Here is a 12992-nt window from a genome sequence, read left to right on the forward strand (position 1 = left end):
ACCCGCTTGGATCTACATTTATTATGGTTCACTTTTTTATGGTTGTTGCATTCAACAAACACATTTCTCTGCAGATAGTAATAGACTCCCTCACATCAATTACATTGAAAAAAAAATAAACAAAACTGTATTTGCAAGAATCTGTTTAGGAATTATTCCAGTCCATCAGGGCAAAAACAGAACTGTCTCTATGAAGGGGCCCCATGGGAGGCTGGATTGCAGTGCATTTAGATGTCTCTTTTTGTAATTTAGGACAGAAAACCATAATGGGGCACGACATGCCCATACTTGTGTACAGGGATGAGTGAGGTGACCATATGAATTTGGGTGCGCATGTTAGTGCAGAGTGGGACAAATTGATGTATGGTTAGTGGTGGGCTTATTGGAGTGAGATTGCAGATTGAGCAATGAAGGGAACAGGTGAGTGAAGTGTCACATGAGTGCACAGTGAGTAGTGTGCTCGTGTGACTGCAGGGTGAGGTACAGGGTGAACAGCGCAAGTGCATTGTGAGTGCAGGGTGATCACTGTGAGTGGAGGGTAAGTTGGTAAATGGTGTGAGTGCATGGTGGTCAGTGGAATTGCAAGGTGAGCGGGTGAATGGTGTGAGTGCATGGGGATCAGTGTGAGCGCATTGTGATCGCTGTGAGTGCAAAGTGATCACTGTGAGTGGAGGGTAAGGGGGTGAATGGTGTGAGTGCATCGGGATCAGTGTGAGGGTGAAAGTGAAGGCTGAGAATGAGGAGTGAGTGGTCTGAATGCAGGGTGCATTACCAGACACTTCAAGTAACACAGCATGTTATTGACGACAGCGTAGGGTTTCAAATGTGTTAAACTATTGCTATTATGGCAGTAACCAGGCATCAGGGTGAAGGAAATAAATAATCTGCTGATCCCTCAACAAACTTCCAGTCTTAAAACAGTAAGTTACATTACAGAGGAATACATACTTCTTATTTATAACCAAATTTAGCAATTCGCTGGCTGTTTAAACACATGGCTGGCTGGCATTTTGCAAGCCTGCCTGTGTAATTTTAAAGGAAACGTTCAGGGACGTTTTTTGGGATTTTGGGGACCCTGGGCCAAATGCATTTTGGGGGCCCCTGTTCGGACCAGCTTTGATTTTGTGATCCAGTCTCATCTCTTTCATGCCTTCTTTGGTCAAATACTAAATGTGTGTACATCTAATATTCAGGGATAGTGATGTGTGTTTTCAGTATGTAACACAACAGCAGTTCACTAATATTACTGCAAATAATCTCTGTCACACCCTCCCTTTTCTCATATGTAAGGTCCTGTATTGAGCTCAAATAAACTTTTTTAATGGCTGTCGCATGACGCATAAAAAGATTAAGTCTGCAAAATGTCTGTAATAGACTCTTACACATTAAAAATGAATGATAGAAAAACGCTATTTACAACATTGTGTTTAAAAAGGTCATGAGGGCAAGATACTGTAGAACAGAGCTGCTCCCCCCCTCCCACACACACACACACACTCCCACCCCCTTTGAAAGGTTGGGGCCCTGGGCCAGAGCCCACCTTGCCCATGCCTTAAAACTTTTCTGGAAACTTTGTCTCCTTTCTGGGAAGAGCTAACTCTCCCAGGAGGGGGTTAATTCATAGAGCTGAAATGCTTCAGCTGCAGTGGGAGGAAAGGAGTCTCCTCTGCTAAAACCGAAAGCATATCAGTTTGCTTGGTTGCTTTCGCTTTTAGCAGAGGAGACTCCTTGCCTCCCACTGCAGCTGAAGCTTGTCATCTCTATGAATTAACCCCCTCCTGGGAGCGTTAACAACAGAAAAGAACGGGCACCTAGTGCCCCATCGAACTCCCCTCCCTCCCCCTCCAGCCATACCGGAGTCCTCCAAGACGGATGCAGGGAACAAAGGTCAGATTGGAGTGTAGTGCGCACCCACCCTGGGATGGTGTTGCGCCCCTCCAGGGGGGCGTGCCCCATGGATTGAAGAACTTTGACTTAGAGCATGTCCTGGCGGGCGGAGCTCGGCTTATTGATTGATTTGAAGTCCAAACCAGCCTTTAAAAGTGACTCCTTGTAAACAACACTGACTCACAGCATGGCTTGCAGATTACGCTGACTGCTGTAATTGCTTTAATGCAGTTGGGCAGCAGTATTGTCGAGGTCGGACAAGTCTTTGTCCTATAATTTAACTCAGGCGCCGGGCGGCAGCAGCAGTCGCTGGGGCAGGAAATTGAAATTAAAAGTACAGCTCCAAGGATTGCGGTCACTCCAGTGCTTAAGTACTTCCTCCCAGTGCACGGGTGGTCAAGCCACTAAAAATGCGTCATTAATGCATTTTAATGTGGTGATGCGGACCACCACATTAAATTGCGTTAGTCTCATACCTGATACGTGGAACTTGGCAGGGCCGGAGGAAGAACGGAGGGCCCACAGTCGCCAGCAACACCAATGCGTATCTAGTCGGGCAGACCCTAACCTGGTCACTGGCGCAGTGGGCTCAACCGTCGACTGTATCTATATTGGGTACCGTGGCCAATTTCTACAGCGGGCCTGGCCAACTCACTGTGGGCCCCGGACCACAAAACTCTACAAGACTCCAGGGCTCCACCTCTCTGTCACGATGTGCAGCCCCCTCCTTCTGCCGCCAGGGTATGGCCAGGCTGCAGGGCCCTGCCTGGCTCACACGGATCCCTCTCCGGCGTGCGCCGTCCACTCCCGGGGCAACAAGACACCAGCGACCCCACTCACCACAGTTCCAGGTCTGAGGGGAGGAAATGACCTTGAGGTGCTGCGAGCCGGCCAAATAGGGCTGCTCCCACCATGATGGAGCCACACACCAGGTTGGCCCAGGGCACGGAAGCTGGCTGCCCGTCTCTCCTTCTCCCGTCCGGTGCATCACACTGCTGGGACCACCTCCAGCCACTACCATCCAGCCCATTGCATCTGGAAGGGGGATACGTTGTCTTAGTCGGTGTGGCAGGCAGGATGATGGACAGATTACAGGCCAGCTGCCAGGAGCTCCCATAGAGCACGTTTGCTATCTTCAAGCGCCAGGCCACACCCCCATTAATTGCTCCTTTTGATCAAATAAGAAGCAACCAAGTGAGAGTGCCAGAAAAGTCTGTGAATTGGAAACAATGGGATGGCCCAAAGAGCACTAAGTTTTGATTTGGTCAAGAACAGAGCATTTGACATTAGATAGCTCAAAGGTGTCTGTCACCAAGACCTAAAAAGACAGTGAACAAGTCAGTTAATGGCTATATTTAGAGAGTATTGATGGATGATATCTGTCATATATGGGCAGATGTCCCACTCCACCACACAGAAGCCCACTACCCCCCAATGTAGGGGGTGTCACTGTGTTACTGATGGTGGAAATTCAGCTGGTTCTGTCATCAGAAACTCGTAGCCATCCGTCACAGGAATGATGACTTTTCAGCACCGGGGGTCCTAATCTATTTAGGGATGACATTCTGATGCTGATGTTTACTGTCCAGAATATGTCATGAAAAGCATTGTGGTCTCTGAAATGCAGAATGTCCCCAGTGGGCTGGGGGTTTGTTTGTGGGGAAAAAACTGATCAATTTTGAGCAAGTCGCCATGACATTGCAGCTCATTATTGCAGTTTCAGTTTGCAGTTTAGTGCCCGGTTCATCAAAGTTCAAATGAGCCCATAAATACAGATGGATGGCTGCAGCTCGTACTGCATCAGCCTCCTGGCCAGCCTACCGATGGCTAAACGAAGACCTCCATGAAGACCTGGGTCACAACTTCATTGGGGGAAGGATGCAAGAACTCATGCACAACTCTTTTGTGACTGTGCCTTCGGAGGAGCTTATTTACGAGCCCTTTGCGCCGTTGGCGCGTCACTTTTTGTGACGACCCTGCGGCATAACCTGCAGCCCCATATTTACAAGGACAAGTAATCATCCCTGTGACGCAGACACTCTTGCTCCATATTGCAAGGGTGCCTGCGTCTGCACATTGAAGCTAATTGCGCTGGGGAGAGCAAAGGGAACTGTCATATCGTAGTAGATATGACGTATCCCTTTGCTTCAAAATTAACACAGCGAGGTGCAGCCAAATAGCTTGCATTCATTCCTTGTAAATAAGGCACTGAATTTTTTTTAAACATTTTGTGGCCACATTATTCTTTAAATTGTCCCTATGCTTTCAAGTTGATTATGAAAAAAATGCACTTTTGGTTAAACACTGCTTGTTGGTTTTGGTGAGTCTGAAAAAATCTGTTATTTTCTGGAAAGGGGTGAAAATGTGACAGCTTTTCAAAGAATATTCTTTCCATTTGCACTTGCAGAAGATGTGGTGCCAGAAATATGCATAAAAGCAGTGCCTGGTTAGTCAGCTGCAAGTGTTACTGCCACTTCATTTGCCTACATTATGTCATTGCAGCAGCTAATTTGATTAAGCGTGGAATACTTAAATGTTTTCTATTTAGTGAGTTTAAGGAGAGTAGCTTTTTAATTTTCCATGTTAATTACGTGGGAAAATGCACGAAGCAGAAGGATGCCAAATGGTGCTTGCAGAGTGTCTGTTCAGTCTGTCATGTGGGCTATTCAAATGTAGTTCAGGTGCACGGTGTCCCTAGCAGTTGTGAAAAGAGAGGGACTATATTAGCTGAGGTCTGTGTGACTCATCTTGAAAGAACGTGTATGTTTTTCTTTTTTTTTTATTTAAAACTTTTTATTAAAATATAAAAAGAATATACATGTTTTCATTTGTATATACAGTACATAATGTGTTAAGCTTCGCCGTTGTGTAGAGAGAGAGAAGAGGAGAGAGAAGAAAAGAAAAAGAGGGGGGAGGGCTCTTAGTTGCGTGTCCTGGGCTGGGCTTGCGTCAGCTGTGCGTCTAGTAGCTCCCACATCTCTTACTTTGAGTTGTGTTCCTTTGAGAATTTCCCCGTTATGTTGTCTGCTCCTCTGAGAAAGGTGACCCAGTTCATCCATGTTTTAAAGTTAGCTTTGGCCGTGTTTTTCCAGCTCGTCAGGATTATATTTAGGACCGCTGTGAGCAGTAAGTCTAGTAGGGCTCTTTCTTCTTTGCTGTCTAGGTCTGCTGTCATGTTTTCTGTGGCCAGGCTTACAAAGCTGATTGTTAAGTCTTTGTTGAATATATCGTTTAGAAAGTTATTCACCTTCATCCAGAACTTCCTGACTTTGGTGCATTTGAAGATCAGGTGTTCTAGAGTTCCTTCCTCCTTCCTGCAGTTCCAGCAGCTGTCTGAGTCTGTGATGCCAGCTTTGTGGAGTTTTGCCGGTGTCCAGTAGGCTCTGTGCAGGAGCCAGAATTTTTTCTGGGCTAGTTGTGGGGTTATCTTGTTTGTTGATGCTGAGCGCCACAGTTTGCATTGTTCGTTGTCGCTTAGTTGCCTTCCCAGGAGTTGTCCCCATGAGCTTGTTGTTTTCTTGTTCAGTGTCGATGTGGATGGGCTGAGGAGCCTGTAACTGTAGGAGTACAGCGTATTTTCTCCTGCTTGGGATGGTTTGCTTCTGATACCTGACCTGCTTGATTTATATTTCTTCCTTTCGATGAAAACCTGCATTTGCCTGTTTGTTGGGACTTGGGTAGTTTCCGTTCCCGGCAGAGAAATTGGCTTCCTCATCCGTGAAATGCTGGCATGTTGGACCTGCCATTTGAGTCCGTTTGGGGTGTAGTTTTATTTTATTTCAATCAGCTAATGTTTGATGATTAACCTGTTCTTGCCTTTGCTCAGCGCCTTGGTCCTGTCCCCTTAGAGTCCTTTGGGGATCTATATTTTCCTTTAATGGCAAGGAAAAAAAGTCACATGGTTTGACGTTCAGGTGGCGGCCTCTATGGGCCTCTGCAGTAAACTGAAGAATTCATTTTTCATAATTAACTTTATCTTTGCATGGAATGGCAGTTTCCTATGCTGTTCGCTGTCAGATGAATTACTTTGATAGGTCATTCTCTTGATTAGAGCAAATTCGGGAAACTTTTTAAACATTTTTGTTCCTAAGTGTTTCTGGTACATTATATTCAATATCACATTCCTTTCAAGCAGAGTAACATCTTATATTACTCCATCAGAACTCGGGGGCCAATGTTTAGCAATAAAGGAACTGTAGTCACCTCTCCTTTTACTAACGTAGTACTAAAGAGAGACAAATGAGCTGGAAATACTATCGGATTCTTAAAAACTGGACTTCATTTGCAATTAAGAGACTTTGTTCACCTAGGAAAATGCCAAACAACCTCTTAGGAGTAAGACATTGGTTAAACATTCATTTTTGGGCTTCGTTTTGTTTTGAAAATAAAAGAACATCTGTGGGGTTATTTTCAATAAATCCAAATCCCCACAAAAGGCCCAAAAAAGTGCAGAGAAGGCGACTTTGAATCTCTGGATCCAGTAAGTGTGCAAGATAGCTGGTTTCTGAATATCTGCTCTGCAAGGCAGGATCAGACGACTACTAAGTGTGGCAGCAAATCCAGGAACATGCTGTCTGCCCCCCTGAGTACTGAGGGGCTGTGATGGACCTGTACTCACGTTAAAATGGATGGAGGATGATGAAGTTTGGGGGACGGTGGATGAAGGTTAATGAGGTTTGGGAACGGGGTATGTGGAAAGGTCCCATTAAGGAGATCAAGCCAAAAAAAAAACCTTGACCCTCTGAGGGTGCATGCTCCCCAGGCAGAGTCTTGGCTCAGCTCTCCTACATGTATAGAGGAATGGTTCTTGAGCTGACATGCGTTTTTCTGGAGATGATTTCTTGGCACACTGTGAAGGGCCGGCTTTAGGATGGTGTGACTGGTGCAGCTGCACCTGGCACTGATCCCAGAGGTGCTGTGTTCAGAACTGATATATTGGTTTAAAAGCACCTCCTGCGGCATTCCTTGTGCGTCCAGGCAACAATAAAAATGTCAAGATAACTGGTGAGTAATGTTCTTGCTGGAGAGAGATTGGAGGATTATTATGACTGGTGCAAAGAATGTGGACCATGGGGATCACAGAGCTGCATTTTATAAGGTTAGCTCAGTGGGATACTGCTTTTGGCACAGAGATCTTTTTGTTATTTACAGATCACAAGTTACAATCCTAATATAGCACAATCATTTATGAACTTTCAACAAAGAGCTCTATCAGGTCAATCAGTCATTTTTAGAGGACAACAAATCACCCTTGGGGGTCTCGAGTCAATGGATCTGTTTGCTGCTACGTGGAGGTTTGTTCATTCAAACACACAGGTCTTTAGTTCTCTTCTGAATTTCTTGAGCGACGGTGCGGTCCGGAGGTGCAGGGCGGGTGGTGGGGGTTGGGGGGGTGTTGTATTCCAAGCCTTGGCAGTCCAGAGCTGCATGCAAACCTCATAGCATAGGTTAGAACTATGTTTTATTCCCTAGCCTTTTAATATCTATTCCTAATGTCACAAAAAAGGTTTTGTTTGGGTAGAAAGACATTCTTATCAGTAAAGTCAACCCCCAACCACTGTGGTACATTTTAAATCCTGAGTTTTTGCTTCTCCAGAACAAAGACTATAATGTGTGCTTGATGTAAATGGCTCTGACACCCAACACTGGCATAAGTAGCGGTGTAAAATAAATGTAATGCACAAGAGAGTTCCACTATGGAGAGATGATGGGCTTTGTCAGAGTGTGGTAGTGAGGGGATCCATGCAGAAGGAGGTCATGGGGGTGGGCGCCAAAAATAGATTGTCACTCCTGGTGCCATCAGCACTTTAGCAGACCCTGATTCTGGGTATGCATCTCTTGCTTATTAAATTTGCTGATTGGAAAAACCTTTGAGATTATTGTCCGTCAAAAAGGTAAAAACTCAGGGGAGCCTCAACGACAAAGGAATACATGGTGGGGAAGGTACCACTGTCCAGTTAGATGTAGGTGGATGCCACCCACATATATCTTTTCCTTGAAGTTACAAGTTGTGAGTGGCAAGACCAATATCAAAGAGTTTCTGGTACAGTAAGAAGGAACATTTCCTTTGCTTGATTGATACAAAAAATGAAATTCTCTTTCCCAGTAGTGAGCTGACAACACCCCACCCTTCACATGGTCTCATAAGTCAGCTTTACCTCTCTCAGACTAAACAAAGGTGACAGTAGGTTGTCTTGTTTGACTCTAAACTTTTCTTTGCCGTTTAGTTAAATGTGGCAGTGAGGGGGACCTTCCAAATCAACAAGCAACCTTTTCCACTTCAACCACAATGTGGAAATACCTATGAGCCAGCAATGGTATTGGTCCTTTCACAGTGAGGCTACAGTAACAGCCACAATTTGTTCAAATCTAAAAAAAATCAAGTAGGACAAGAAGGGTCGTCTCTTTATGTTCTCTCCTCCACATATTCACAAGCCCCACTGTAGCGTGAAATCTTCCCAACTTTGAATAGTCACTGACAAGTAAAGTTTAATCAGCTCTGTCCACACTAAGTATATCAAGAAATTGAAATCCCCACCAAAATTGAGTATTACTTTTGGCAGTTGTTGTAGGGCCTCTAGAGTTCTCAAAATGCCAGATTGTTGTTGCGAGAGTCAAATATTGAGACCATCCTTTAGTTCCACCACCTCATATTCTAGAGATGGCTGTATAATAGCCTCACTGATCCATATAATGTTTAGCCAACATAAGGTCAACAGTTTTTAAAGCAGTATTGCTACAGACCTGGGCCCACAAGTAAAGTCAGAGTGCACCAGCAGCTGATAATTCCGGCCACATACAGAGTAGCATCAATTTCCAATTAATTGCTTGTGCTGTATCAAGTCTGTGCAGAATCTGGACCATTATGCCTCTTTTAATTTTGTGCCCCAATCCATTCAAATTCCACTCCTAATGTACTCTTGTTTAGTGCCATGCATAAAACAGTATATTTTGCAATCCCACAATAAGAGGCAACTGAATTGAGTGGACCAATGTAGATGCCTCGAGTAATGACATGACTAGAAGAACTAAGGGCCTCATTCTGGGTATGGTGGTCTTGCGGTGGAGTGGCAGACACCACCACACTGGAGTAGCGGAAACCAACGCACTTGCGGTCTGACCTCTGAAATTTGAGAGCAACGGTCCCACCTCCACAAGAATGCCGCAACTGCCAGGGATCATTGATCGCTGGCGGTGGCACGGTGGTCAGAGTCTCCAATATGTTTAGCGGTTCTGCTACAGCACCATCATCACATACGGGACACTGACTGTATGCTGCCGGCTGAATCCAAGCCGAATTGGAGATACCGCTGATCCTGGCAATACTCCTTTTCTTCTTGGCGCAACGATTAATTCATTGGAACGCGCCACCGACGTTGTAGTCCCACTACCGTCTACAGCCTGTTGAGCCCTGGCCCACCCGGAGCTGATCTGGAATCCGTCGATCCTTGCTATACCTACCCCACCTAGGACTTTGTTCTCCTCCGGTACAGGCCATCGAGCCCAGTTTCATCTCACCCTGGAACCCTGCTAACTTTCTGCTTATAGGCAGTGTGGTAAAAACCAGGCAATTCAATTGTTGAGTCCTGATGATGATCCCTATTAATTTATGAGCTTGGGATCGAAACGCCGTCAACATGTTAAATTGTGCCATTTACTGCTATTATGTATGCTCAATATGGTCACTATAATTGGGTAGCTTGATTTATTACATTCCAAGCACAAGCTGCCAATAGCTCGAAAATGTGCCTGTTATTTTCTGTTTATGTTTGTTGAATGTCGTTTTGTTCTTCTGTTTCACAGATTGGGTGCAGGACTGCATCCCACTATATTTGTTCTTCCCTCAAGTATCTAAATATTTTTTGTTCCTATGTACATATTAAACTCGTTGTCCGGCTGGACATCGTAATTGTTATAGTACCCATTGAGGCTTGCATTGTATTTGTTGTTGCTCTATACTTGTCTACTAAGGACCATTGTTCTACAAAATAATTGACACCCGGGGTCCTTGGTTACTTTTCGGGTTCCCTTGTTTGTTTAAAATAGGCTACAGCACCGCCAAGCATATTTTGAGTTTCTTCACCGCTACAGTGTTCATGGCAGTGAGCCCACGATGAAAACTGTGGTGGTAAGAAAACAAAGGGGGCCTTACAGGGCCCCCTGTTGCCTCAGGACCAAGGGGTGCTTGCATGGGGACACATGCTGTGCTCCTTGTGTGCATTCACCCCCTGTTCCAGCACAGCATGGACTTTACTGTCCATGCTGGGCTGGAACAGGCTTTAGCAGTCTATTGCAGTGCCTTTAATATAGGCACCGCTATGGGAATGCCAAAGGACCGCCCGCCACACTACGAGATTACTTGTAATGTGGTGGGCAGGCAGTGGACGAGTTTGGCAGTCCTGGAGCGGGGTGATAGCTTGGCGGCCTGCTGCGGGACCGCCAAACTCATAATCAGGTCCTTAAAACTTTTAGAACTCGTCACACACCTCTACCCTAGATTACCATACAGTGGAGGTACAATTACTGACCCACCCTCCCTTTTGCCCCACCAAAGCACATTGTGCATCTCACCTCAATAGGGCAAGCTCAACTTTGAAACAGCACTAACTGCAGCACAGATAAACAGATAGAAGCAGGCTTCTTCACCCACAACAATTCCCACCATAACTCTATCACACAAAGGTTTGTAAAATACTAAACAAGAAATGAAGAAAATAGGTAACTCTTTGACATTCTTAGGGGTTCCACATCATGTGATTTAGCATCATGAATAACACATACTGCACGGAGTTGTAGCCTCAACGGAGAGTTACCCCAGTCTTTCAGAGAATCGAGAAAATGTCAGTGCTCAGGCTGATTTGGAAGAAGTCAAAAACCCAGACATCTTTTGCTTGTAACCCAGAATGGATTCACCTTTACTGTAGTCTGTCTTTTCTGAGGGTCTCCAAGTGGGACACTATCAATGTCCACCCTTCTATGTTGCACCACCTGTCCAAATAGAGCAGGTATGCTCTCAAATGTAAGTTGTTCATGCTCCCTAGCTGCTTTCAAGATGGTGGCCTATCTCTAAAATAAAGCATGCATGCATTTATTACACTCGGGATACATCTGGCTTAGGGAGGGCTAGTAGTAGTCTCTGTTCTCTGCCAACTGAGAAAAAAGTAGGCAGGTTATTAGGTTGATGCACTTTGAGACCAATTTCTCCACAAACACTTCCATGCTCTGACCCTTAGGCCACTCTGGTACCCTAACTATGTGAGCGATATTACCTCTAGAGTAACTCTCGGTATTTTTTACACGGGACAGCAAATAGATTACACTCTTCATAGCGTCTCGTTTCCTATTTTGACATTTCTGTTTGTGAAGAATTTGAATATTTTTTAATTAGACAAAATCAAGCCTGTGCTATTTGGAAACCACGAGTCAAGTATTTGGAACTAATGGTTGTAACTGAAAAACCGTCAACTTTTCAGCCGTAAGTTGTAATTTTTTCAACCTTCGGTATTTGTTTCAATATATTTTACAATAACTTTCTCTCTGATCTATATGTTGACATCAATTTGTGTGTAGTTAATGTATACATTAAATGCGTTCATCTGTATATGCAACAATATAATATCCTCTCATTTCCTTTCATAGGTTGTTGAATATCGAAGCAGAAATGACCAACTTTGCCATTTATTATGCAGGAATTGGCTGCTCTGTACTTTTTCTGGGATATTTTCAGGTTAGCATTTTATCACCATTCAATACATGCTCAAACTTGTGGTTAATGTCTGTTGCATAGTAGCGAAAAACTAGAAATAGGTGCCCATGACAATTGCACTGGTGTTAGGGAGTGGATATATGGGGGGTGTAGATACCTTTTCAGCCAGTATCTCCACCCCAGTTACTGGCCAATATGCGTTTCTGGGCCTAAAATTGGGGAAAACATCCTGGACATTGATTTAAGATTCCAGACCAATTTTCTTGCACATTTCAAATCTGCATTTAGGAGGAAGCAGAAAGATGGAAGGAGATATGCAGGGAACCTTATTAGGCAGTGGAATAGGATGACGCCCGACTCACAATGCGTCTCCAAGACAATCACATTTTATCAGACCACCCAAAAAAAGTACTAGGGTAGTAGTATGCAACAGCTAGCTAGACCCCAAAGAAGTCTTCTTTGGATCTGAGAAGTTGTAATTGTTGCATGTTTGGGCCATATCATGGGTCTGCAGCCAAAATGAGTACCCATGACTACTCCGAGACCATAGGGGAACACCACTTTATCTTCAAACTCTTCACCTTTCATCCACAGAGCTGCCAAGGAGTGTGGCTCAGCAGCCTTGTGTTGCTGCAGATGCAATATGTAGTAAGTAACAAGCCAGACCCGTCACCTTTATGCACTGGCTGGGTGGTTCCAAACTTGTTCCCTGAAACTATCTTTCCATGCAAGTGGTGTTGGCCCAGAGTGGGCTCAAAAAGAGCAGAGCGAAATGGCAGATTCATAATGAGTATGCACAACACATTGATCATTCTGTGCTCAGAGGGGAGTTTTTGTCCGAGTAAAGGACAGAAAGATTCAGAACCCACACGTTTTATTTTCCATAGAATGGAGTTGGAATCCTCCCATCTTGCAGAGAGATATATTCTAATGCAGATTGCTTTAAATAAGGTTTGCATGGCTAATCTAGGTTGGGTGTAAAAGTTAATTTGTAGTTCAGGAATTCAAGAATGATGGATAATAATGAAAGGTTAGAACATTTAACTCTAAAATAAGCTTCTCAAATAGTTTTTGGTTGTGTGGATATGATGATTACTTTGATTGGACAATCTCAAGTACTATACTGGTGTTTCAGCTCTATAATTTTAGACAACCTCATTCAAGTCTTATTCAGATATGAATAATACAAACTGGCTAATCTTTTAGCTTGCATACATTTGAGAGGTATGGTGGTGGTGAAGTAGAGATGGGATTAGTAAGTGACTCCTCTTTAAACAGATAAGTATATCTGCTCTGTCTTTTTTATATTTATGTGTCTACAGGACGGCTGTGGCACTCACTATCCCCCCACCTGCCAATCTGCCACCATAATCTGATAGTAGTGAGTGTGTCATTTGAA

At 44.4% G+C, this 12992-nt stretch overlaps 1 protein-coding gene across 1 annotated transcript in view; it reads left to right on the forward strand.

The window, feature by feature from the left end:
- Positions 1-12992, forward strand: part of ABCB11 (ATP binding cassette subfamily B member 11) — a 404070-nt gene that overhangs the window by 160181 nt on the left and 230897 nt on the right. Inside the window, exon 7 of the mRNA XM_086948098.1 lies at positions 11527-11614. Within this exon, the coding sequence (XP_086804224.1) occupies positions 11527-11614 (88 nt within the window). The remainder of the gene's footprint in view (positions 1-11526; positions 11615-12992) is intronic.

This window comes from Lissotriton vulgaris, unplaced genomic scaffold, assembly GCF_964263255.1.
Source record: "Lissotriton vulgaris unplaced genomic scaffold, aLisVul1.2 SCAFFOLD_1578, whole genome shotgun sequence".
Classification (NCBI taxonomy): Eukaryota; Metazoa; Chordata; class Amphibia; order Caudata; family Salamandridae; genus Lissotriton; species Lissotriton vulgaris.